Source organism: Erythrolamprus reginae, chromosome 3 (genome assembly GCF_031021105.1).
Source record: "Erythrolamprus reginae isolate rEryReg1 chromosome 3, rEryReg1.hap1, whole genome shotgun sequence".
NCBI lineage: Eukaryota > Metazoa > Chordata > Lepidosauria > Squamata > Dipsadidae > Erythrolamprus > Erythrolamprus reginae.
Genome location: NC_091952.1, coordinates 42,354,625 through 42,382,573, shown reverse-complemented (window position 1 = coordinate 42,382,573; position 27,949 = coordinate 42,354,625). Strand labels below are relative to the sequence as shown.

At 36.8% G+C, this 27,949-nt stretch overlaps 1 protein-coding gene across 1 annotated transcript in view; it reads right to left on the bottom strand.

Moving 5' to 3' along the window:
- Positions 1-27,949, bottom strand: part of LOC139163796 (fer-1-like protein 4) — a 79,869-nt gene that overhangs the window by 17,169 nt on the left and 34,751 nt on the right. Inside the window, exons 18-34 of the mRNA XM_070744960.1 lie at positions 26,224-26,344; positions 23,791-23,891; positions 21,618-21,705; positions 19,447-19,563; positions 18,351-18,503; positions 17,512-17,695; positions 16,718-16,842; positions 12,143-12,277; positions 10,856-11,029; positions 9,996-10,112; positions 8,805-8,966; positions 7,913-8,081; positions 7,417-7,586; positions 6,098-6,229; positions 5,444-5,483; positions 4,365-4,471; positions 2,210-2,341 (exon numbers count right to left, since the gene is read on the bottom strand). Coding sequence (XP_070601061.1) covers positions 2,210-2,341; positions 4,365-4,471; positions 5,444-5,483; positions 6,098-6,229; positions 7,417-7,586; positions 7,913-8,081; positions 8,805-8,966; positions 9,996-10,112; positions 10,856-11,029; positions 12,143-12,277; positions 16,718-16,842; positions 17,512-17,695; positions 18,351-18,503; positions 19,447-19,563; positions 21,618-21,705; positions 23,791-23,891; positions 26,224-26,344 — 2,227 coding nt within the window. The remainder of the gene's footprint in view (positions 1-2,209; positions 2,342-4,364; positions 4,472-5,443; positions 5,484-6,097; positions 6,230-7,416; positions 7,587-7,912; positions 8,082-8,804; positions 8,967-9,995; positions 10,113-10,855; positions 11,030-12,142; positions 12,278-16,717; positions 16,843-17,511; positions 17,696-18,350; positions 18,504-19,446; positions 19,564-21,617; positions 21,706-23,790; positions 23,892-26,223; positions 26,345-27,949) is intronic.

Here is a 27,949-nt window from a genome sequence, read left to right as displayed (position 1 = left end):
AAAAAAGGCTGCCTATAGGAGGTATAAAGAGTCTGGAAGTATAGCTGATAGGGAGGTGTATAAAATGAGACAGAAGGAGGCGAAACAGATAATATATGCTGCTAAAGCCTCAAAAGAGGAAGAAATTGCCAAATCTCTAAAGAAGGGGGATAAAACCTTCTTCAGATATATTAGTGATAAGAAGAAGAAAAACTGCGGCATCACGAAGCTTAGTACCGGGAAAAATACATGCATTAATGGGAATAAGGAGATCGCTGACCATTTCAATAGCTACTTCTGTTCAGTTTTCTCAAAAGACACCTTACAAAATAATACTATAGAGGGATATAGCATTGCCTCCAACTGTACGGATTCAGCTCCAGTGATCTTAGAAGCCGATGTCTTAGAAGAACTTGAACGATTAAAGATAAATAAGGCAATGGGTCCAGATGGCATCCACCCCAGAGTTCTTAAAGAACTCAGATCTGTCATTGCTACCCCCCTGACTGATTTGTTTAACCAATCCTTGTTAACAGGAGATGTTCCTGAGGATTGGAGAATGGCAAGTGTTGTGCCTATCCACAAGAAGGGCAGTAGAGAAGAAGCTGGTAACTACAGGCCAGTTAGCTTGACATCAGTTGTCGTTAAAATGATGGAGACTCTACTGAAAAAGAGGATAAATCAGCACCTAAAAAACAATAAATTATTGGACCTAAATCAGCATGGCTTTACTGAAGGCAAATCATGTCAGACTAATCTCATTGATTTCTTTGACTATGTCACAAAGGTGTTGGATGAAGGTGGTGCCGTGGATATTGCCTACCTGGACTTCAGCAAAGCCTTTGATACGGTTCCACATAAAGAGCTGATAGATAAATTAGTGAAGATTGGACTTAATCCCTGGATAGTTCAATGGATTTGCAGCTGGCTGAAGCATAGACACCAGAGGGTTGTTGTGAATGGCGAGTATTCTGAGCAGAGTCAGGTTACAAGCGGTGTGCCACAAGGGTCTGTTCTGGGTCCTATTCTTTTTAATATGTTTGTGAGTGACATAGGGGAAGGTCTGGTAGGGAAGGTTTGCCTATTTGCCGATGACTCTAAAGTGTGCAATAGGGTTGATATTCCTGGAGGCGTCGGCAATATGGTAAATGATTTAGCTTTACTAGATAAATGGTCAAAGCAATGGAAACTGCAGTTTAATGTTTCCAAATGTAAAATAATGCACTTGGGGAAAAGGAATCCTCAATCTGACTATTGTATTGGCAGTTCTGTGTTAGCAAATACTTCAAAAGAAAAGGATTTAGGCGTAGTGATTTCTGACAGTCTCAAAATGGGTGAACAGTGCAGTCAGGCAGTAGGAAAAGCAAGTAGGATGCTTGGCTGCATAGCTAGAGGTATAACAAGCAGGAAGAGGGAGATTATGATCCCGCTATATAGAATGCTGGTGAGACCACATTTGGAATACTGTGTTCAGTTCTGGAGACCTCACCTACAAAAAGATATTGACAAAATTGAACGGGTCCAAAGACGGGCTACAAGAATGGTGGAAGGTCTTAAGTATAAAACGTATCAGGAAAGACTTAATGAACTCAATCTGTATAGTCTGGAGGACAGAAGGAAAAGGGGGGATATGATCGAAACATTTAAATATATTAAAGGGTTAAATAAGGTCCAGGAGGGAAGTGTTTTTAATAGGAAAGTGAACACAAGAACAAGGGGACACAATCTGAGGTTAGTTGGGGGAAAGATCAAAAGCAACATGAGAAAATATTATTTTACTGAAAGAGTAGTAGATCCTTGGAACAAACTTCCAGCAGATGTGGTAGATAAATCCACAGTAACTGAATTTAAACATGCCTGGGATAAACATATATCCATCCTAAGATAAAATACAGAAAATAGTATAAGGGCAGACTAGATGGACCATGGGGTCTTTTTCTGCCGTCAGACTTCTATGTTTCTATGTTTCTAAGAGGAAGAGGAGGAGGAGAAGTATCTCCAGCATCAGGAATCTGACGGAAGAATTAGAGAAAGCACAGAGCAAAGATACTACTAGGTGATCATTCCATTAAAGTCAATGAGGTTTACATTTTATAAAGGAATGAGTAAGACTGAATTGACAAGCTCCTATGACAAACAAATTAGTATTAATAGGAATAAATTCACTGTCATTACTACCTTGGGAACAAAATCAAATGATATTAATTAATACGATTCAAAACATTCCTACCTTGTACTTCCCGACAAATTTTTCTTCCTCATTCCCATCTTCATCTTCACTAGCTTTTCCACGATGAAGTGGGAAAATACATAACCAGTCCTCAAAATTGTCAAACTCATTCTCTAGTTCTGAACTATAAATCTGGAATAAAAATGTACACTGCGGTAATTGAACATAACTCAAATTAGAACAGGACAGAAAACTTAATGCAATCAAAGAAAATGTTTGTAATAACAGATTCAGTGTTTGCATTTTTTTGCTGCTGCTTATCCTGTTTATTATTTATTTATTGTTGTTGTTGTTGTTATTATTATTATTATTATTTAGATTTGTATACCACCTTTTTCCGAAGACTCAGGGCGGCTCACAAGAATGTTATATCCTGTTCCTATTTTGTTCAAAATTCATGTTATCAGTCAGAAATACAGATAGTAATTCTATTTCAACAGATATCAAGTGATATAGATAATACTATAAAAGAAGGCTAGGCACCATTCTATCCTAAAGATAGAAACAATTCCTTCTAAATCATTTTCTGAACGTCTTGGAACTCTTTCTTATCACTATTGACTGAAAACTGGTAGTAGATTTTTTTGACATTTTGAGACAGAAAACATTAAAGTATAGTACAAACTCTAAAACAGATTCAACAATGCAATTTGTAAACACACACACATACTAAAATCTTGGTCATATTGCAAAGCTCTGTTCTTTCTATTCCATTGCCCTGCCAACATTTGTCCTCACATTTTTGCACAAAGTGTAACTCCAGTGTAACATGTTTCCATAACAGCTTCTTTCTATCCATTACCACCCTAATGTGTTAAAACTTCAACTGCTCTTGATTGCATAGTCATGATCAGTACAGTTCAATATATCTGGAAGAGACTGACTCATGGGTGGCTGTTGTACAAAAGTTGATAATTACATGATGTATCTAGCCTGAATAAAACAACTGAAGTTTGTATCCTATACTTCAATCAAGCAGCACTTGAAGAATAATTCGATAAAAGCACATGGTTAGTGACTAGGATACCCTTAATGATTGTATTATTTGTTCTTACATCTCTTTTTCTCTTATTTAACATTGAGACCTAGTGATGGATGCAGTATATAATAATTGTAAAATAAATTAAAAATTAAAGATATATTATGTTGGCAGTCCATTTGATATTTTCATTCATAGCTATAGAACCTTATTTTACAAAGATGCTGTGATAATTGTACTTTCTCAACTAGAATCCCTTATTATATAGAAATATTTGGATATTTATTTTTCAGTGTGAAGTATGTATCTGTAGTGTCATTTTAAATTGCTATAATTATTTAGTGTGCACCTCATTCAAGAAGCCAATCTCTATGCAAAATAATAATATGGGCACAATCTAATATTGAAAAAGTCAACATTTTTAAGCCATCAGCAGAACAACTTTCCAGAAGGACATATAGTTAATGACTAAAGAACACCTATCTGAATGAGATGAGTTACTATTTATCAAGACATTCCTATTATCTCTTTCCTGAATCAAGATTATAGATTTTAGCTCTTTACAAGCATCAATTAACTAATCAAATACAATGATACCTGTTTTATGAGTAGATATTATGATAATCTTATATCATCATCATCATCATCATCATCATAATTATGCATTTCATTTCTTCTAAATTGAATGCTTACAATATCTCTACTTTTTGTAAACAAACTTTAGAATGCTATTGTAAGAATTGGATTCAAGATCACATGGATTTGTGCCACAATATGTTTTTTTTGTCTGTAAGGTGCTACAATGTTCTCGGGGCTTCTGTTTAATGGAAGAGCCATATACTATTTGCAAAAGGAAAGTATGGGCAGTAGGCTACAGCAACCAGCTACATCTCTGCTCAGCCTGTTTTAGTGGGCTTTTAGCTTCAAAGTAGAAATACAAAGAGAACAGACAACTTGAACACTGAAGCATAATAATGATTGTAGCAAATTGTTTCTACGACATAATATGATTAAATAAATGTCTTCATCTGTTCATCCCTCAAAACTTTGCCATATGTAAATAATCTATGTGAGAAAATTAGAATTGCTTAAGTCAATATACTATATTTTTCTAAATTTATAAGTGACATCAATCAATTTCTTTTTTTCTAATTTTTTTTTTTTACAAAGACTTACCTTTAATGTTGCTATAAGTTTCCTTTTTGGTCGGACTGGCTCTGCTTCAACAACTATTTCATCTTCTACATCCTCATCAAGAAAAGCAGCATTCAGGTTCCCTCCATCTAAAGAAGATACCAAGAAATTAAAGGGGTGTTCTTCTCAGATCACCGTGTTAGGTGCTAGCTGCAATGATTCTGAGCAGCTGGGTAAAGTTAATGGCTTAATTTACTTTTTGGTTTTCTTCACTACATCCATTTGACTTCTATTTAGAATGATGATCTCTTCCAACTGCTAAAAGCGAAACTCACGCACCAAATTTTATTTAATGATTTGGCCACAGTTCTCTTTTTTCTTCTCACAGAGAGAATTAACTGTTTGACTAGTCAGAATCAGATGACACCACAACTACTTGGCACTTTAGAGAAAGCAAAAACTTTGGGAGAATGATCTGAGGTTGAGGTTGTGTTTATGTTGTGTACGGGAGGACATCGGCTAATTTGCATGCCGTCACGGATTGGTTAAAGCGCGACCGGCAAATTCAAGTTGCTGTCAAGCCCCGCCTCCCCAGCAAAGGTTTAAAAAGATGGAAATTCTTTCCTTTCATTGTTCTCGAGTTCTGCCCGTTCTGTGATGTTAGTTTTGGATCAGAGCTAAATAAAAGACTTTTAGTTACAATGTCTCCACTGATTCTTTAGATCAGTGTTTCCCAACCTTGGCAACTTGAAGATATCTGGACTTCAACTCCCAGAATTCCCCAGCCAGCATTCGCTGGCTGGGGAATTCTGGGAGTTGAAGTCCAAATATCTTCAAGTTGCCAAGGTTGGGAAACACTGCTTTAGATTTAACAGTTTAGTTACAATATAAGTTCATTCTATTGATGTACACAAAGTCCCAGTGTTGGTCTCTTTCTGGTAAAGAAAACTGAAACTTCAAATAGATAATAATCTAGAGAAATTTTGTCACTAGTATTCCCCTGTCTTGGAGTCTGCTGGGCTGACATAATCCCTCCTGTGTATGCTAGGGAGATGGAAGGTATCATTTAACACATTGGGAAGATACAGAAGGAATGCTGTTCTATAGCATGATTAGCTCACCTGTATCATTTGCATCGTCCTCTTCTTCATCAGTAAGAAACTGCAAAAGAGAATGGCCTTTAACTGAGTTATAACAGATGGCAGTCAGACTTACCATTCTACAGTCTTAATAAATCCCTTACAGTTTTCCAATATTGAACACTGATTTAATAACCTATTATGGATATGGATATTCAGCAGTCTTTTTCTTTTCTCTTCTTTTAATTTTAAATTATTTTGTGTGACAGCCTTTTCTTCTTATCTATTCTATAAAGTTCTTATTATGAGTAATAGGACAAAGTTTTCATAGAACTTGAAAAAATGCGGGCAGTACACTCCTATACAGTAATGAAATCACACTGAGAACTAATCCTAGGTTTTTTTATAAGAGATTGCGGCCCATCTCTATTTGGGAAACCAGTTAATGCATGGAAGAGCAAAGACAGAAGCATTGAGTGTTAAAAAAAGAAATTTATAATCTTGATTAAATCAACATGAGCTCTATTTTACCTAACAAAATCAGACCTATTTTAAAATATTTTACTGTTTAAACAGGCCCATTGCCTTCTAGTATCCCAACTTTATAATCAATAAGTTAAAAGGGGCAAGTTATCCAACTGAGTCCCATACTTCATTATAATACAATACAAATTTTACTGTAAGATTCGTGATTACCTGTTTACTTAATTCCTTTAATGATTCATAGTACTTGGACCACCAATCCAGTTCTTCCTTCTCAGGCTTTTCCTCCTCAAATTCTTCCTCTTTTGGTATCAATTTATCAATAGGGATTTTTTTCAGTGGTGCCTGAATATAAATAACATAAAATTCCATCACAGTAAGAAGGTTATTGGTCAACCTACAGCTCCAAAGGGTCCTGAATAGAAGTAGATTATCTGAACCTCTTTCAAACTAAGAGCTTACAATATTGTGACATTTTGATTGTGCTTGCTAATGACTTCTGGTGGGCTCAGTATAGGGATAGTGCATCCATCCTAGTCCTCTTTGATCACCATTGAGGGGTTGGAACATAGGGAAGGGAGAAACCTCAAACTTGATTGCAGAAAATACAATTTTAGCAACAGAGTGGTCAATGCTTGGAATACACTAGCAGACGGTGGTTTCTTCCCCAAATCCCCAAACATTAACCTTAGACTGTCTATTGTTGACCTCAACCCATAAGTACACCAATGTGCTACTGTCCCTGTCCTAATGTTTCCATGTAGTCAGAATTGTTTCATGTATATACATGTTTATATTTTTACTGTAATCTTATATATGCTTGACAAAAATAAATACATTTTAAAAATTAAATTAAATTAAAATCAAATAGTCTAGGCCAGGTGTCTCCAACCTTGGCAACTTTAAGACATTAAGACAACCTCAGCCAACAAAGCTCAACTCTGGGAGTTGAAGTCCACAAGTCTTAAAGTTGCCAAGATTGGAAATCCCTGGTTTAAGTGAAAACCCCTGCTTTGTGTATATCTCAGGGCTCTACTTTCTACCCTCTCTGGTTTAATATGTATATTAACCTCTCTGGTTAATATACATATTAAAATTAATTAAAATTAATTAATATTAATATTAATATGTATATAAACCTCTCTGGTTTAATATGTATATAAACCTTTCTGGTTTAATATGTATATTAAATAGCAAACAGTTGATGGGAATGATCTTTTGGCATAGTGTGCAGTATCTTCACATGCTGATAACACTTAATTGTAGACCATGGATCCAACCATCCAAGTGAAGCAGTTTCGAGGTCTTGAGGATCGGATAGAAAAGAACAGATTTCTGTTCCACCATTCCAAGAACAATTAGCTGTGAATTTGGGGCCCTAGGGAGGTAAATTCATCATTTATATTTTCTTCTTTGCTGTTTAATTGGTGCCATCTATCAATATTTTTTTTTCAAAACATCCACGTATGTCTTATACAACCAATATTACAGAATCTCCTGTTAGAGCAAACTTGAAACATTGCTGTACTCACCTTGACAAGCTTGAGGGGGTTAGCTTTGCTTCCTAGTTCTCCAGCAGCTGCACCAATATTTATTACAGTCTGTCCAGCAGTTGCACCAATATTTATTACCGTCTGTCCAGCAGTTGCACCTAATTTCATCACTTTTTGGGAGATATTTGGTTTAACTGATGCTTTCCTTTCTGAAATAAAATATATTAACCACATGTTTAATGCAAATATATGCAAATACATTCTAGGTGTGATCCAGCAGGACATTCCTTTATATGACAAAGAAAATTTACAAAGCACATATTGGAATCTTATATCCCAATGCATTATACTAAGAGTATAATGCATTGTCAGGTTGTCGTCATGTGATATATAGTGACCTTTTCCCCTTCGCTAAAATGGGATTGGGTGTAGGCAGCACGTGACACATCTGGCCCACGGGCCGTGAGTTTAAGACCCCTGCATTATCCTCTTTTTCATTTCATTGGATAATGTCCTCAAAACTCTAAAAACTCACTCTTGGGAAGGTTATCTGTTTCCTCTTCCATCTCATCTACTTCTTTGGGAGCAAATTTCATAATATGAGAAACTATGTGAGTTCCCACAAGGACAGATCGTCCAAAGGCTCTCTTCTCCACCACGAAGATACTGAGAGGTGGATGTAAGTACACTTGTTCTGGAAGTTCCTGTTACAAAAAAAGTCAACCAAATGAATTTCTGAACAATCCATAGTATTTCTATGATGTTTCACAGAATTTTCAGTGTTACAATAGCAGAAGTACACATTTCGTTTTTTGATCAGATATCCAATAATTCAACATGCAGATTGCCATCAGCCATTTCCACTGAAACTGTACAGGAGTCTCAAAGTTTATAAAAGGAAGAAAACTATATTTAACAAAAAGATATGTATGTGAATCCTATCAAAGATAATGATCTTTCCTGTATTGGCAATATGAAAGAGAGTCCATTGTTATTTTGAGAAGTTTAGTGACATATTTTGTTTTTTCCTTTTTATTGAGAAAAGCCTAGAAGTTTAGATCTCATTTTGAGCTAACCTGCTCACTTTCTCACTGTGAAAGTCTTATACTTTTGATTCCCATTCCAGAGTCATGTGTCACCCCATCAAGATCAGGTCTTGGAGTCTATGACCATAGCAGCTTGTAAGAGATTTTGGCATCATTTTGCTTTTTAAATCTATTTGCTTGAGCTAATGATGAAACTCAAAAGTCGTTTATTTGTTTGCAAGTTCATTGTTTCTGGAATCAGGAAAATTAATTGCCCACACACCTGACCACTGTCCTGTTGCTTGGTAAAACATTTCCTAGATCGTATTTGTAAGCTTAATCACTTGGATTACAATTACCTTAACTTTCCAAATATAATTATAATTTCCAATGATCACTTACCACATTAACAAATTTAACAAGTTCATTGAAATTGGGATTCTCTTTGTAAGTTGTGATCACTTCTGATTCCACTTTCTTTCCAGCACATTCAATTCTCACCTGAGGCTGATCAACCTCAAATAGGTTCACACGTTTCAGATCTCTCAGGCCCCAAAACAAAATCTAAGAGAGAGGCAAATAAATGTTTTAGGCCAAGCATTCTCCTACTTTAAAAGATCCCAAGTCTCAAAACGCACTGAATTGTGTCACATTGAACTGTGCGACAATTAGCAAACTGTTCTGTGCTGATAGTATATTCAGTTTAAATTAAATTAAATTAAATACAGTGGTACTTCTACCTAAGAATGCCTCTACTTAAGAACTTTTCTAGATAAGAACTGGGTGTTCAAGATTTTTTTGCCTCTTCTTAAGAACCATTCTCTACTTAAGAACCTGAGCCCGGAAAAATTTCCCAGGAAATTTGAGAGCGGCACGAAGGCCCGGCCCCTTTTTCTGCCATTCCCCCTGGGTTTCTCTCTCTGGTACAGTGTATGGGAGGCAGCCTCACGCCGGGTGTATGGGAAGCGCATGCTCCTCCTCACCGCCTCAGAGTCCCTCTTTCTTTTTTTTAAGCCTTACAGTTTTTGGATTTTTATTATTCACCTCACCTCACTTTCTTCCTTTGGCAGCGACTGTCCTTCTCCTCTTCTTCCTCCTCCTCCTCCCACCCGAATTCTGAGCTTTTATTTCTTTCCTAATTGGTTTGCACACATTATTTGCTTTTACATTGATTCCTATGGGAAAAATTGCTTCTACTTACAAACTTTTCTACTTAAGAACCTGGTCAGAGAATGAATTAAGTTCTTAAGTAGAGGTACCACTGTACTGAAGATTTTGATTTAGAATAATGTAATGTTCATAAATTGTTGAAAAGGTATATTAATTTATAACTGTATAGCTTCTTAATCTAATTTCAGTATACATAGATTTAGCTGCAACATAAGGCTTGCTATTAGCCATACAATTTGTTTGCCATTATTGCAGCACACGGATAAAGATATTTATTTATTTAGCCTATGACATAGAGCACATGGATCACTGAAAAAGGTATTTGTTAATACTTACAAATAATTTCGTTTTTTGTCTGGCTAGTCAATTTAAATTACATTCAATAATTATTTTCATGGAATATCTTTTAGAGAATATTTTTACCTCTATGCGAAATTCTTTAAGGATTGGACGGATTCCTTCAGGAATAATGAATCGTCCGCAACGGGGATCCCCCAAATATTCTGGCTCTTTGGGGTCTACATCATTAGGAACTGCTGGCTAGAAAATAAATAAAGTTCAAAACAATTTTTAAAAAATCTCTCTTTTCTTAGAGAAGAGTCATAAAATTGTATTGGTATAAAATAATCTCATATGTATTTTATTAGTAAGAAATTCAGTCATTGAAGCATGGTATTTATATGATAATTGATATCAAATCAATTGTTATCTTTCAAAAATGGAACTATCATATGATATTTCTGGAATTGATTCTTTCTTAACCAGAAATATTTCCTATTGGGACACTGGTTGTGTCTAAGAAAGAAAAATAAATGCAAGTTACTGCATGTTAACTTATATTCACTCACTATTTGAGTTATTTTACAGATTGTAGATTATGATCTAGCTTAAAAATCTTAATCACGGCGTCCCCTAAAAGGCCTTGACCACAGCACAGCTTGTATTCTGCTACAAAGGGGCGGCGTACAAATCTAAATAATAAATAATAAATAAATAAAATGAAAATCTATCCTATTAAAAAAAACATGATAGATGTAGGTCTACTCGTTATGCTAAATGTTATGCAGCAGGGATATTTTCAACATATTCATATGTCCAGGTTTACCAAATTCTAGATTTAATGGACTAATGAGTAGGAATGTTGTCCACTAAATCAAAATGCATATAAAATGGTTGATTGGATTTTAAAAATGCACAAAGTAATTGGATTTTGTTTATTGTGTCCAACGTTTGCTAAGGAAATCAATATCTACAAATCAGGTGATGACAATGCAAATACTTACCTCTAAGTAACCACTATAATCCAGTTCAATCAGCTCAAATACAGCAATTAATTCCCCAGCTGATTTATGACCCTTATAAATATCAAAAAATTGGAGAGAAGGTTTGCTATAAGGCTCATCCACCAACTTCACCTGTGGGGTAACAAAGGCTCGACCAAGGAACTCTGGTGAACCCTATAGAAAAAAGCCAACATCAAATCAGTATTACAAATCCACATTATTTGGGGATCATTCAAAAGATGCAAGGGAGTTTTACTCAGACAACAGTATCCTATTCCTAACAGTATCAGATTCCTTCCTCCTAAATGCCTTGGCTTATAAATTTCATGAAGAACTGGGGTTTTTTTCAGTTTCAACAACTTTAAGGCATGTGGATTTCAACTCCCAGAATCCCCTAGCCAGCCTGGGAACTGAAGTTTGCACATCTTATGATTGAGAAACACAGATATAGAATATTCTTGTAACTGAACATAACCCTAGCAAAAATTGCTGTTGCTTTAACTATTCCATTCTAAAAACAACTCTTACAGCACTTGCAACTTCTTTTCAGGCTTCTATAGGAACCCAGCAAGAAGTTCTGCTCATTTAAACAGTCGCAGAGAGGTGCACCAATTCCAAATTGTTTTTGAAACGTAATTTTGATGAGTGACTAGATAGCAGCCCAGGGGCAGTGCACTGGGTCAGCAGTTAAGACACTAGGCTTGTAGTCTGGAAAGCCAGCAGGCCAGGTTCGAGACCCAAGTGCCACAAGACAGGATGAGCTCTCGTTTTTGCCCCAGCTCCTGCCAATTTAGTAGTTTGAAAACATGCAAATGCAAGTAAATAAATAGGTACTACTTTGGTGGGAAGGTAACTGCACTCCATGAAGTCATGCTAGACAAATGATTGGGGAAATGTCTTTTGACAGCACTGGCTCAATGGTCTTGAAATGGAGATGAGCACTGCTCCCTACAGTTGGCCAACAATTATGAGGTAGCTCAAGAAAAAAAATATTCCCAACACAACCACTCAGGTTATGAGGTTTCCAGACACGATTGCCAATGAATCTTCTAAACTCTTGGCATGAGTTTAAGACAAGTCTGATCATCCAGGTACTTCATCAAACTGCTGGTGGTAGGCTTTCTGAGCCAGTTCAATATTGTTGTCTAATGTTCTTTAATCATGTTTTTCAATTGAAATATTGCTTTAATTAATTGTAAACTTTTGAAAAATGTTCCCTGCTTTGGAATCTCCTTTCAGCAATTAAAAAGCATATTTAAAGGTTTAGAAAGAAAAAAACATTCTTACAAATTTATTGTAGTCAAAAATATTGACAATAGCTACTGGAGTCTCTGTCTTCAAGTCCTCTTTCTTTCCATCGATTACAAGCTGATCATACAGAAGTAATTCATTCCACATTGGGCTTAGTGTTTCTTCCAATACCTGAATTAACAAATATTGAAGTTATTGACAGTGACAAAATGGAGCTGAAGAGTGCTGTTTTTCACCCAATTGCACAATTGTCCAGACATACACTCTATTTTGGTACTATGCTAAGTTCAGTCTGGAATAATAACAAATAAATAGCTTTTCATACAGTATGAGTGAAACTGTATCTTATCTGAAAAAGTAGAGATAATCAGTTGATGGACCATACTCCAGATGAAAATAAAGGAACTGCCTGCCAACTTTAGATATTGCCAGCCAATGACACTGATTCTCCCCATAACTATTTAAAACTAATTTAGATATAATAAAATATAAAATTATAAACAGTATGTCTTATCTCCAGCATTTTGTTTTAGAATTGGAAGTAATCTGAAGCAGCTATGAGGGAACATTTACACCACAGTAGTGATACTTTCATATACATTGGTACCTCTACTTAAGAACGCCTCTACTTAAGAACTTTTCTAGATAAGAACTGGGTATTCAAGATTTTTTTTGCCCCTTCTTAAGAACCCTTTTCTACTTAAGAACCCAAGCCAGGAAAAATTTCCCAGAAAATTTGAGAGCGGCACAAAGGCCCGCCCAGTTTCCTGCCATTCCCCCTTTAATCCTAGCCATCTTGGGCTTTTCTGCCACAGGAGCCTTTCAGTGGTGTTTAAGGAGGTTTTGGCAGTCCAGAGCGAACAAAGCATTTTGTTGCCTCCCGGAGCTTCTGGGCGCGGAAAGTCTCGGCTGAATCAACTTGGCTTCAGCCAAACTGAGGAGTCACCACACTGAAGGAAAGGTGCCGGCTACAAAGCAAGCAAGCGAGAGGAGAGGGGAGCCCATCAGCATGGGAAGGAAGAGGAAGCAGGTAGTAACAGCAGCTGCCTTTCAGTCAAAGGAGCAGGAAGTTCCCCCCTCTTGCGTGCCTGGGTTTCTCTCTCTGGTGCAGTGTATGGGAGGCAGCCTTGCACTGTATGTATGGGAGGCGTGTGCTACTCTTCGCCGCCTCAGAATCCCTCTTTTTTTTTTAAGCCTTAAAGTTTTGGATATTTTGATTTCCCTCACCTCACCTTCTTCCTTCGGCAGTGATTGTCCTCCTCCTCTTCTTCCTCCTCCTCCTCCCACCCAAATTCCAAGCTTTTATTTCTTTCCTAATGGGTTTGCACGCATTATTTGCTTTTACATTGATTCCTATGGGAAAAATTGCTTCTACTTACAAACTTTTCTACTTAAGAACCTGGTCACGGAATGAATTAAGTTCTTAAGTAGAGGTACCACTGTAAATCCAATTAATAAATAAATATTTCTGCTCTGTAAATCTTCAAAGAGTTGAAGGTCATCAGTGATTGTCTTCATAGGTTTCAACCTAGAATCACTAAGAATAGCTTATTGCTCCTTCAGATCTAAGTCAATAGCAGAGTCCCAAAAATGCATTGATTTAATCCCTTGCCTTCCACCCATGCCTTTAATTTATTAAATATAAAAAAAGAAAGAAAAAAAGAAATAATAGACTATTTCAGCATTGTAAATTGCAAAACCTAAGTTCTCTAACCTATATTTAAAAGACCTTCGGAGCCTAGTAGCTGAAATTCTATGAGAATGGAGTAGAGGGCAACCTAGGTACTGGATCTGGGGGCAGAAATATTGCCCCTAATGTGAAAATGTCTTGCCCACAAACTCAGCAGAATTTCAGTGTTTTTAAAAGAAATCATTTTCAGTGCAATCCAGATACAATACAGTTGATCTGAAAATAAGTTGGCTCAGCTGCTGAAGATGTGGCTAATTTGGATTGCATGGATTGAGAGCTGATTTTGAAGTGATGCAAACATAGAAACATAGAAGACTGGTGGCAGAAAAAGACCTCATGATCCATCCAGTCTGCCCTTATACTATTTCCTGTATTTTTATCTTAGGATGGATATATGTTTATCCCAGGCATGTTTAAATTCAGTTAAATTCAGTTACTGTGGATTTACCAACCACGTCTGCTGGAAGTTTGTTTCAAGGATCTACTACTCTTTCAGTAAAATAATATTTTCTCATGTTGCTTTTGATCTTTCCCCCCAACTAACTTCAGATTGTGTCCCCTTGTTCTTGTGTTCACTTTCCTATTAAAAACACTTCCCTCCTGAACCTTATTTAACCTTTTGACATATTTAAATGTTTCGATCATGTCCCCCCTTTTCCTTCTGTCCTCCAGACTATACAGATTGAGTTCATGAAGTCTTTCCTGGTACGTTTTATGCTTAAGACCTTCCACCATTCTTGTAGCCCATCTTTGGACCCGTTCAATTTTGTCAATATCTTTTTGTACGTGAGGTCTCCAGAACTGAACACAGTATTCCAAATGTGGTCTCACCAGCGCTCTATATATAACATCACATATGGAAATGTCCTAAGTTTAAGCAGTGGCAAAGAAGAGCACAGCCTTTTCTTCACTCTCTGTTTTTTCTCCACTAATGTTCATTCCCAATTGACTTACTTCTGCCTGAAGGGGAAAAAAAACATCTACCTCTCTTTTAGTAAAAAAGGTCTGAACTGAGCAGGGAAAGTGAAATGTGAAATAGTTTGGAGAGGAAATATTAAGTCCTGCAACAGCTGCCAAACTAAACAAGCAAGAATCACGTGGGTTTCAAAAACACGTAGGATGCTAGTAGGAGTAAATAGTAAAAAGATAATCTTGAAAACTGAGACTAAATTCCCAGCCAGATTTACAGTGAATTATTTAAGGTAACTCTCTCTGGAACATTTCCTTCCCCCACTTCTCACATCTAGGCTGTGTTAACTTTTCTAGTATAAAAGGCTCTTCTCCTTCATTCCTTCCCAGTCTTTCCCTAAGTTCTTCCAACTTAAACTCTACTCAAGTTAGTACCACATTTTAAGAAGGCAAAAGAAAAATACATGCAACAGGAAAGATATCTTATGGATAATTTTCTCCAGTGTGAACTCGTCTAATCATTTGAGACTTTTCTAACAGAGGTACGGCATGTCATAAACTTGTTGTGGCCCATCCACATCCCGCTCAGCTGATCACAGATTCTGAAGATCGGGATATGCGTGTGTTTTGGTATCCTAGGCCAGTGTACTTGGCACCTGAGTCTGATAGTGAGAAGGTCAGAGAGGATGTGGAGTCAGAGGCTGAAAGCCAACCAGGGTCTATTGAATCTCCAGAGGTGCCCATGAGTGACTCAGGAGAAGAGGAAGAGCCAAAAGAGTCTAAAAGAGGGCTCTGAAAATATTTACTGACCCCTCGCATCCCGGACATAAAGTGTTTCAACTCCTACCGTCAAAACGTCGCTGCAGAGCACTGCACAGTAAGACAACTAGACACAAGAACAGTTTTTCCTGAATGCCATCACTCTGCTAAACAAATAATTTCCTCAACACTGTCAAACTATTTACTAAGTTTGCACTACTATTACTAGTAGTTTTTTCTCATCATTCCTATCACCCATTTCCTCCCACTTATGACTGTATGTCTGTAACTTGTTGCTTGTATCCTTAAGATTTTTATTAATATTGATTGTTACTTCATTGCTTATTTGACCCCTGTGACAATCATTAAGTGTTGTATCTCATGATTCTTGACAAATGTATCTTTTCTTTTATGTGCACTGACAGTATATGCCCCAAAGACAAATTCCTTGTGTTTCCAATCAAACTTGGCCAATAAAGAATTCTGTTCTGTTCTGTTCTATTGTATTCTATTCTTGATGCAAGAGTGCGCAGAGGTATTAGCAGGCAGGAATGGCTGAACAGGAAAAGATCTATGCATGAATATCTCTATAGAACAATTAGCTACGTCTTATGGCTATATAAGGGTTAGTCTTGTGATGAGTCAGTGCGGAAGTCAACTGTATACTGTAAGTGATGGATAATTGGAGTTGGATGTGGAACTAATGAGTTTATTAGAAGGAACTTCTTATCTCTGGGCTACCTGCCAATTCAAGTGAGTCAAAAATGCTAGCTGTTTGATCAAAGAAGAAATAGTCACTGGGTGATTTGGAATCAATCATGATTTCTCAGCCCAACTCCAGGAGAAAAAAAAATGGGAGAAGGAGCATAACCGCAATTTGATAAACTGAAGACTAAGGATGTATATTAATAAGTATAAGGAGCAGAAATTCATTTAGCTTTGGAATAGGGATACCTATAGAGGAATTTTTTAAAAAATCAAGAAAGCACATAAAAAAGGAGTGGGGCATCAATCACATCGTCATAGCTGCCATCTTGACATTTTGGACAACTCTGCCTTACCCCCATGGATGTCCCTGCAACTAATGTATGAGTAAAAGAATGTCAGAAACCAGGGAGTTACTGTGGATGTTTTAAATATTTTTAAATTTAAATATTTGGCCAGAAGACAGACATTTGGGGGGCGGGGGAGGTTGCCATTATAGTGTTTACTGCACCTCTAGCATCACTTGCTATTTCTGTAAATATTCTTACCATTGTAGAGTGGCACTGTGTTGAAAACACCACTCTTGCAAATGGATCTGAAAGGCCATTTTCATCAGCAGGAAGAATTCCCCTTGCCTGATACAAATGGGCTCGAAGCTGAAAGTAGCTGAAGTCTAAAAGAGAGAGAGAAAGAGATTTTCCACAGTAATATGATATTCACAGATTGATTATAGCTGTCTTTGAGAATTTCAGGTCACCTCTCTCAATGATGACCATTAAATGAAAACTATATGATTCTGTGCATTCTCACAGAATATATTTTAGATTTTCTATTCTAGTTTACAGCTATTCCTTGGTATTCTTCTATCCAAATATTAATCACATAGAACCCTGCTTAGCTTTTTTAGACTAACCCAGGTCAGCTAGGCAGTGTCATCTGTATTGGGTGTAGTTGAATCATTCAACAGATTCCAGTGCAATATAATGAACTTTCCGTTGAGCAAGTTTTCAGAAAAAATAATTCTTACAAAGTGACTACGCATAAACACAGCAGAGAGCACATTTGGGAAATACTGCTCTCAGAGCCAAAATTATACATTTAGTGGAGATGTCCCCAAGCAGTTGTAAAACTGAATATTAGATTCCATAGACCATGTTTAGTTGGGCAGGTTATAACAGCCTAATTCACATGATATTAGCACACAATAGACCAAAGTCGAATATTGTCATTATGGCTAAAATGATGAACAAATCAATAATGTCTCTGAGTATTTGTACTAGGAAAAAAGTCATCTGAATTCTATTTCTATTCTACTACCAGAGTTCCCCAAGTAATAATTCACCATCTCTGTTGAGTTGGAGGGGTGGGAAATATTTTCGAATGCTTGAAGGTTTCTGTGTCTTGTCAAAGATGGGTTTGAGTTCTTCTGGAAGTTCTGCAGTACTGTTCTTCACATACTTTGTTATCCCAAGCCACATATAGATTTCGAGTTTTGCAAAGATCTCTTCCGGGCGTGACCCTGGAACCTTTAAGCCCAAACAATATTGATATTGCTTGATTAAGAGTCACTATTTATCCTGTTTCTTTCTTTAATACTATACTTGTTTGACAAACAAACAAACAAGTGAACAAGTAAACAAGTAAATAAGTAAATAAATAAATAAATAAATAAGTAAATAAGTAAATTATTAAATAAGTAAGTAAGTAAGTAAGTAAGTAAGTAAATAAATAAATAAATAAATAAAATTTACATTCATCACCCTAAGCTTTAATTACTCATGTTTTCATAAGATGCCTTTTTTATGATGGTCCAAGCTGTGCTCTGATCTTCCCAATTATCTCTAATTTTGAAAGTTATAATGATACATGTTACATTTATTACTTCTTAAGGGATGCTAACCATACACTAACAAATCCAGTGGTCAAATATCTTCATCAAGTCATACAATTATACAAAGACGGTTAAGATGTTCTTTCGTTTTATTGTCTCCTTGTTTTTCCCTAATAATGTATTCTTAAATTAAACTATTTTAAAACTATTTCTGACTTAAACTATTTCTACTGGACAACTGCTTAAAGACTGTAATAAAGATATTATTTTGATTTGTTTATTAGTTCTGCTCTTTGTAATAGTGAATAACGATTAGTTCATCAGCTAATGATGAAATAAATAATGTCTACCTTTAGAAAGACAGTTTGGATTTTTGCACAGTCCTTGCCTTTTTCTTCTTCTACCACTGCATATAGGATATTCTGTGCAGGGATCCTTGAATAGGCAACACGCTTGTTGTTGCAAAACATCCAGATGAGGACATCAGGGATAGTACATTGAGGCTGAAGATGACAAAATACAGTACAAAAGTTTTTCATTTTTTGAAATTAGCAAGAAAGTTTATTGTGCAAGTTATTCTTTGTATATTCACAGAGACAGTAGACTTCTAAATACTTTAAATAAGTTTTTCTAGAAAAAGAGACAATGGAAAGAAAAGTTGTAGGATTCGTTGCATTGTAGTAGGCAATAATGTGGGGGGAAAAGATTTCTAAAAAGTACTGGGAGCTATACTTGAAGTACGGTAATTTCAAACCCTGATAAGGCCAACCAGATGCCTAGTGATGTGTAAAACTGTACCATAAGGAGTATTTGAATTCACTCTTTCTAAATGTAAATGTGACAATTCCATCTATAAGAAAAATCATAAGGCCCTGTGTCCTAATTACCTCAAACAACCCTGTTTCTGTAAAAAAACAAGAGCTCTGTTCCTACAAAAGGAGAAAATCTGTTCCTCTACAAATATGGAAGTGTATCACAGGCCCATGTGCAAATGACCTTTAGAAAGAATGAACAGGAGCTGTGGAAATTATGTGGTAAGTGTAGGACCAATAAAGGTATGAATATCATTAATGAAGGAAATCTGGGAAGTTCCAAGTAGTTGTGGAGAAACATGTTCAGTGAAAGTGTTGAATCATTAAGGAATTACTCCAATATGGGAGTAAATTAGGGGTGTGGAATATGGGAGGATATGGGAGCGGAAAATGTATAAAAATGCTATATAATGTACAGATTACAGTAGTTATCTTAGAAACACATGATCTTTTTCCATGGTTTTTCTGGTCTCAATATACATATTGGTTTGTTCTGTTTATATTTTGTTCAAAATAAAGTTTTTGCTTTTGTTATTCCTGGTCTTCTGGGTATTTTTCCTTACACCATCATATTCTAGGAAATTACCCCTCTTCTTTACAGCAACAGAACTCTCAGCTGTCTGTAATTACGTACCTCTTTAGCCAGGAAGCGCAACTTTGACAGAATTATCTTTGTCTCATTTACTTTCTCCTTGATGTTGAGCCTAGTCAGTCGTTTCCTTATGCGGAGTCCCTGTTTTGCATAGAGTATCTGAATGCAAGAAAGATGTTGTTTTAAAGATGTTGTATTATGCTAAATTAATCCACAAAGGAAAGGTCTAAAGATAGGCAACAGCATTAAAGGATCAGGATAACTTCAAAAATGAAAAGCATAGCAATACATTTTTTTAAAAAAACTTGGAAATTATTTTATTAAGAGAACTTTAAACACTTTGAATATATTGCTCAAAGATTTTCCTTGCCCCTTTGTTGAAAAAAAGCCTACAATTTCAATGTTTCCCCACAAAACAAGCAATCAAGCAATCCCTGACTGCAAATCGGTGTAGATTTTGTCTGCCACAGATGTAGCATATTTTTTAAGGCAGCCCCCATGCCAGAAAAAAAGCATAATTCTTCATAACTGGATAGGTTTCACCATAGAATATTGCCAATAAAAATATATTTTCACATACAGGAACTAAGGGATTGGACAGCATAGAAATAATAAATAATAAACTGATCCAGAGCCAAATAAATAATTGAGGCATGAATTATTTGTTTTATGCATACCGACTGCTCAATGAAAGTTCAGGAAGAATTCATTGTAATCATATGTGATAAAATAAGTCAGCAATTAGAATATTAACTTTTAACTACACTGTTTTGTTAATATCAGGAATAATGTTTTCAGTTAATCATATATTTATCAATGTAGAGAATCGGACTGAGTTTTCATCCTCTTTTTGAACTAAATATCAGGCATGTAAAAAAGGTTAAGGCTTCTTGGGTGGATTTTAGCTAAGCGTGCTGGGGCATAATGCCATCAGTAAAACATCTTGTGTAGGTTTTCTTTATATGGTATAGACAGTGTCATCTTATAATTTATTTTCCATAGTTTTTCCCAATCATCTAATTGAATAGAATAACCAAAATTTGTCATCCATGCTATTGTGGAAATGCAAAACGGCTATAGGAACATACTATCATATTTGGTGGTTATGTCTGGAAGCAAAAAAATTTTGGATCAGAACTCAAAATTGGCTGGAAGAAATATTAAAATATAAACTAGAAACAAAACCAGAAATGTACCTATTAGGAATAATCAGAGGACAACATATCAAAGAAGATTATTATTTAATAACTCACATACTAACATCAGCAAGATTGGTGTTCGCACAAACTTGGAAACAAGAAAAGATACCAAGTGAAGAGATGTTGATTAGAAAAATGTTAGACTGCGCTAAATTAAGTAAATTAACTTATGAACTACAGAATAAACAAAATAAGGACTACTATAAAGTGTGGGGGAAACTGTATAATTGGATAGAAAAAAAAATAAGAAAGTGAATTAATATTAAAGGGGAAAAAATAAAGTAACAAAAACAGAATTGTAAAGTATTAATCATTAAGTAAACTAATATGTATATATATAGGTATGTATAAATGTTTTATGTTGTTTGTTTGTTTGTTGGTAAAAAAGAAAAAAGAAAGAAAAAAAAAGCTTTCTCTCCCAACTTATATAGAAAACATGAATAATATTCAGTTGGAAAAAAAAGGTTAGGGCTTCAATAACATACTTGTGGCCACCATTTTGACTCTTCGGACTCCACTTCCAGATACCACGGATAGAGATAATTCTCTTTCCCCATTCTCATTCCATGCCTGGCTTTATTACAGAGTAGTTCTAGTTCCTGGTAGAGTTCATTAGTATAAATTCTGATTGGTGCTATAGAAGTTACATGTATGACTAAGTGACTGACTACTACTTGGATATCATTTGTCAATGCAGTTTTTCTCCCTTGCAATAAATTTTTCAAACAAAAACTAAGATATTTTCATACAGAGTCTAAAGGAACTGGATTTAATTGATCTAGAAAGTTCACCTTGTAGGCCTTTGTATTGTTTTTCAGAAATTTTGAAAAGCAATACTCTAACCAGACCCCTGGAGTTTTATGTATAATGTCACATTCAGCATTCAAAGTTGATTCCTGAAATATAGAGCCAAGCATTCTTAACTGGTATCATCCAAGTAAAGTGTCCTTATAACTGCAGAGCACTAAATCAAGCTGATCTACAACACTAGCAAAGTCTAGCTACCTAACTTACAATGTTTTGTGGAAGAGATTTCATCCGGCATCGATCAAGGTTATTTGGACGAGTCATTGGTTTTTTGTCCACATTAAGAGAATACTGTCTGAAATTAAAGATGCTGTTAAGTTTTAATTTATGAGAACATACATGGCATAAATTTACAAATAATTAGAAATCACCATAACTTATGACTCTGCACAGTGAAAAGAAATCAGTATACAGTAGTACCTCTACCTAAGAACACCTTTACTTACGAACTTTTCTAGATAAGAACTGGGTGTTCAAGATTTTTTTGCCTCTTCTCAAGAACCATTTTCCACTTACAAACCCAAGCCTCCGAAATTGTAACTGGAAAAGTCAAGGAGACGCCTCCGTGGGGCCTCTCTAGGAATCTCCTGGGAGGAAACGGCTGGAAAAGGCAGAGAGAAGCTCCATGGGCCTCTCTAGGAATCTCCTGGGAGGAAATAGGACCTCCACCCTCCCTGTGGTTTCCCCAATTGCATGCATTATTTGCTTTTACATTGATTCCTATGGGAAAAATTGCTGCTTCTTACAAACTTTTCTACTTAAGAAACTGGTCACGGAACGAATTAAGTTTATAAGTAGAGGTACCACTGTACATTGCTATTACATTTTAATGAATGGGTTGAAGTCAGCAGATGTCCACTGTATTCCAAAGTATATTAAATAAAATACAAACAGAAATGACATTTTTATGCAAATGATAAATTAAGAGTCACTTTGATCTAATGTTAAGGTCCTTGACTAGAAATCAGGAGATCATGTGTTCTAGTTCTCTCCTGGATATGGAAATTGTCTGAGTTACTTTAGGCCAGTCGCTCTCTCTCAGTCCAAATTATCTTCTAGAGCAGTGGTAAAATGAGGAGACAAATAAACAAGTCCAGGAAGAGGAATCAAATTGATTTAAACAAAATAAAGGCATTTCTCTTTTACTAGTATCATGTAATAAATATTATTATATCTTTGTATACCACCAATACATACTTGACAAAACAAACAAACAAATAAATAAATCTATTATAAATTTGCTAGGTTTTGTGTAATAAGACAAAGAGCCAACGGTATACATTACATCATTTTTCACTTGCAAATTGGCATTATTATGCAAATGACGTAAATTGCAGCAGAATTAGAGATATGTATGAAGTCCATGTATCAAGTAAACTGGAGCTCCACTGTGCATTCAATATTATAAACTTTTATCCAGAACTACCCACAAGCTTTTCAAAATGCATGGTAATGTCTTCTAAGTCCAAAATCTAGCTCTGAACAATTTTACCTAGTAATGTCCCACAAAAGTTCTGAAATAATATCATTTTTCTCCCTTCTGAATTAATATGTGGAATTAATATGTGGATTTAAAATATATAAGGACCCTATAAAATTATATTTCAGAAGATAAACGCAATACCAGTATGGTTAATGGTGTAGAAAATACTCCACCTCCACACTTTGCTCCTTCTCTCACTAATCTACTTAGTTTAGTTTTATTTTGATTAAATTTTTAAATTTAATATCTTTATTTTTGTTGTAATGTTGTATATTGCATTTACTCAATGTCTGTTAGCCTCCTAGAATCACATTTGTTGAGATGGGAAGCATACAAGTTTGATAAATAAAAATAAAATATGTCAGAAGTGCCATTTTTACAGTAAAGTGTTTTGTAGCAAACTTATTTTATTTATTTATTTATTTATTATTTGGATTTGTATGCCGCCCCTCTCCGAAAACTCGGGGCGGCTCACAACAAGTGAAAAGACAATCCAATACATAATCCAATTTAATTAAAATATTATAAATTTAAGAAAAACCCCTATACTAACATACACACACAGAAGCATACCATATATAAATTCAACGTGCCCAGGGGAAGATGTTTAGTTTCCCCATGCCTGACGGCAAAGGTGGGTTTTGAGGAGTTTACGGAAGGCAGGAAGAGTAGGGGCAGTTCTGATCTCCGGGGGGAGTTGGTTCCAGAGAGTCGGTGCCGCCACAGAGAAGGCTCTCCCCCTGGGGCCCGCCAACCGACATTGTTTAGTTGACGGGACCCGGAGGAGGCCCACTCTGTGGGACCTAATCGGTCGCTGGGAAACTTGCATTTCTCGAGTGGATTTAGATAAAACATATAAACGTACATCCAGTAAAAAAACAATAGAGGTTTACTGACCTACATCCAGCAACAAATTCCTCCAAAACCAGACGAAGTCTCTCATCTGCTTTTGATCTTGGTCTCCTTAAGAGTTTCTCTACATCTTCTAGTCCATGCTCCTATGGCAGCAAAGAAGCCAGACTCACCTAACATGCTTAATCATAAAGCCAAGTTAAAAAACCCTCAACAGCCTATTTTGAATAAAAAGACACAGCCAAATTATATCTCAACTTACTATGATGGGTCCTTTAAACAGATCACATTAATACAATGGATGGATTCCTAAATGTACTGAAGCATCTCAATTCACCCATGCCTGACGACAGAGGTGGGTTTCAATATCTCAATTCCCCCATGCCTGACGACAGAGGTGGGTTTTCAATATCTCAATTCCTCCATGCCTGACGACAGAGGTGGGTTTTCAATATCTCAATTCCCCCATGCCTGACGACAGAGGTGGGTTTTAAGGAGCTTACAAAAGGCAAGGAGGGTGGGGGAGAATTATTCATAAACTGTATTTTAAATACTGTATTTTTCAGAGTATAAGATATACCAGAATATAAGACGCATTTTAGTTTTGGGGGAGGAAAACAAGGCAAAAAGGCCTCTGCATCCCAGCAATTTGCCAAATAGCAAACAGCAAACAGCAAACAGCACAGATGTTATACACTGTTTGCTGTATATTTCTGTGCAAGTGTGCCTGACCCATCGAAATAGCAAAGAATTGGAGAAATCTACATTATGTTAGTATATTAATGCCAGAAGGTTTTCTTAAATATAGTCACACTAACCCCTCCCAATTATTTAAATTGATCTATTCATAACATGACTAAGTCAGGGTTTAACTCAGCTACCTTATCTTAATACTAAAACAGGACCCTGTGACATTTCAGATTATACTTTTACAGATCTTTAAAATTGATGTGGGTTTCTGGAAGTATACATTATTCTCTATTATTTAAAAGAAGATACAATAGCACTGCGTCTCTTCAGACGAAGCATTTATTTTAAAAAGCTTCTTCATTTTGTTAAGTTGTCTTGAACAATAATAAAGCAGTCTTTAAAAAAATAAGTCTAATAATTTGAACATTCTATAGACCAGTGATGGCAAAGCTATGGCACAGGTGCCACAGGTGGCATGCAGAGCTGTATCTGCTGGCATGTGAGCTGTTGCCCTAGCTCAGCTCCAACATGCATGTATGTTCCGGCCAGCTGATTTTTGGCTCACACAGAGGCTCTGGGAGGGCATTTTGGGCTTCCAGAGACCCTCCAGGGGGATGGGAGAGGGCGTTTTTACCCTCCTTTGGCTCCAGGGAAGCCTTTGGAGCCTGGGGAGGGCAAAACACAAGCCTACTGGGCCCACCAGAAGTTGGGAAACAGGCCATTTGCAGTCTCCAGAGGGACTCCAGGGGGTGGGGGAAGCTGTTTTCACCCTCCCCAGGCATTGAATTATGGGCGTGGGCACTCCTGCATGCGCGATAGCAGGCACATACGCTCTTTCGGCACCCAAAGGAAAAAAGGTTCACCATCACTGCTATAGACATTTATAGTTATTGTCTTACCACCTTGCATCCAGATTCAACAACTGGTTAGCAAAAGAATATAAAAGTCTGCCTCTGACTCTCCCTCCCAATTTGCCTTCTTGCAGCTGATGCTTCGCTTTTGGCTTCCTGCAGTATAAATCAGGTGAGGGTTGGGAAGCTGCTAATCAGTTGCTTAGCTTAACAGGCTCTGCATTGTTTGCTGCAAGAAGGTAAATTGCTGAGAGGTAGAGGCCAAAGGGTGGGGTTAGGTAGGTGGGACTACATTTGTTGTACAAGTTGCACCCAGGTTTTCACCCTCTTTTGAAGATAAAAAATCCGTCTTATACTCTGAAAAATATGGTAATCATTACTAAATAAGTTTTGATGAAATGTACAGTTATAAACATCTATTTTACTAAACCACTTATTCCAATATGTAAAACAGCAAGATAATTATGTTATGCTCTACATATTCTGTATGGTTAAATCAGTTCATATAGAATTTTCAAAAATCACATTTCTAAAATATATTTATAATTAAACCAACTAACCCAGAACTAAATAGTTTGCAACAGCAGCTAATACACTGAACCAGCGTAAATCAATGCATTCAGTAAAACAGCAAGTGACGATATCAATTCAATACATGAATTCAAAATAAGGTAGAAAAAAGGTACTTAAAGATGGAAAAGGTTATATCTAATTTTCACAGGAGGGAGCTGCAAGAATGAAGGCATAATATATACCCTGCACCGAAAGTATTACGTCACACCGAAGCAATTATCATTCTGCAAAGAAATCAAGAAGATTTTCTTAATATGATTCATGATTTAGCTCCACCAAACAATTACGTATGCTCCTAGGAAATCAATTAGGTGGGGGAAAGCAGCAGGCTTGCACAGAGTTTCCAGGCAAAGTGATACTTTACCAAACGCTCTGCTATTTTGACAATCCAGTTGGAATTATAGAGTCTCCAGGTGTAGTCTTCCCAGTAGCTCCACACATAAACACAGGGCTTCTCATGCAGCATTGGGAGACAGCTGTAAGAGCTAACAGCAGTATGCAAAAATGTTTAAGCTTATGCAGACAATTATTATTTGTCTGCCTGCTAGAAATAGGGTGAATGTAAGAAGCAGACAGAAATGGCTTCAATAGCTCTTTATCTGGCAACTATTTGCAATCCAGCAAAGGCTCTGTCTGACAGGCAGCCTTTTTATAGGGAGCTACCAGACAGTCTAGCCAATCAGCAGTCAGTATTTTCCCTCCAGAATGGAGGACCCGATTGAAGCCTATGTGCTTTAGTCTAAGAATGTCATGCCAGATAGTCAGGGCATTTAGTTGGTCTTTCAGACTTCTGCAGCTCAGTCAGAGCTGGGTCAGGTCGTTGCTCCCGGCCTTGACTAATGGAAGCTTCTGGATTTCGACCTGGGGTGTGGATGTAGTTTTGAAGACCAGTTCACTTGGAGGTTGCCACTCCCTGGCATGAGTATCACTAGGTAAGTCTTCCGGGCTTGGTTTCTCTGTTAGCAGTGAGTGATTGCTCCTGTTGGTTAGGCATTGGCTCAGAAGTTAGTTCTGGTAGCCTAAAAGTGGAGCGGCTGAGTCAGCCTCAGAATTGGTCAACATGCCACCTCCAGCTCTACTTCTACCGTCCTCAAGCTCTACTCAGTAAGAGTGAGGGCCAATCTCTGTGACTGTGGCAGGAACTCAGAGAGGACCCCCCAGCATAGTTGTGGGTGTGTACTTAATTCCCTATGCTCAAGTGTTGGAACTGACTATGGGAGTCTACTGGGGCCTTGGCAGAATAGTTAGGGTGCAACTGATCTAGATGGGATTGTAATCAGTGACCCATTAGAAGTTCGAAAGGACTTCTACCCATGGTGGTGCTAGGATTGATATGCTGCACTAATAAAAATTTATCAATTCTGGGTGAAAGGACTTCTTTTGCTGATCTCACCATTCGCTCCACTTGACCATTGCTGGAGGGATGGAATGGTGAGAAAAGGGCATGTCAGATCCCCTATTCTGCTAAATATGTTTCAAATTGTAAGGCTGTGAACTGGGGCCTGTTGTCTGAAACCAGGACATCAGGCAGGCTGTGTGTGGAGAAAAGTCTCTAAAGCATCTTGATGACTACCTCGGTAGCCCACTTCGGTAGTGGTCATAAGGGTTATCTCTAATCACTTTGAGTATGGTGCACCTGCCTGTCCGCACACGATTTCACTACCTGCCCAGGTGCAATAGCATAATTGTGATGGACTCCACTAGCACTCAGAGTTATGGGGATGAGCACACACGTCACCGTTCCACCTTAGCAGCCCACCTCTGCTTCTACAGCTTCTGAGCTATAGACTGCTCACTCATGATAAATGAAATGACAAATGAAAATGAATTCCTCTGTCATGAACTAAAATTGGAGGATGGTCCTAAAATACCAAACATTAACTTACTGCTGAAGGGTTCCTGGTGAAATAGGAGTATAAAAATTGTGAGCTTTCTATAAGCATCAAAAATGTTTTGCTATCAAGAAGTGAAGATTCAAACTGGCTCCTATAAACGAGGCAAATATTGTAAATAATGCAGAAGGGATGTAAGTTACTCAATAAAGAAAGCAATTTCTGGCCATGAATGAGCACTAAGGTTGTTACCTTGGC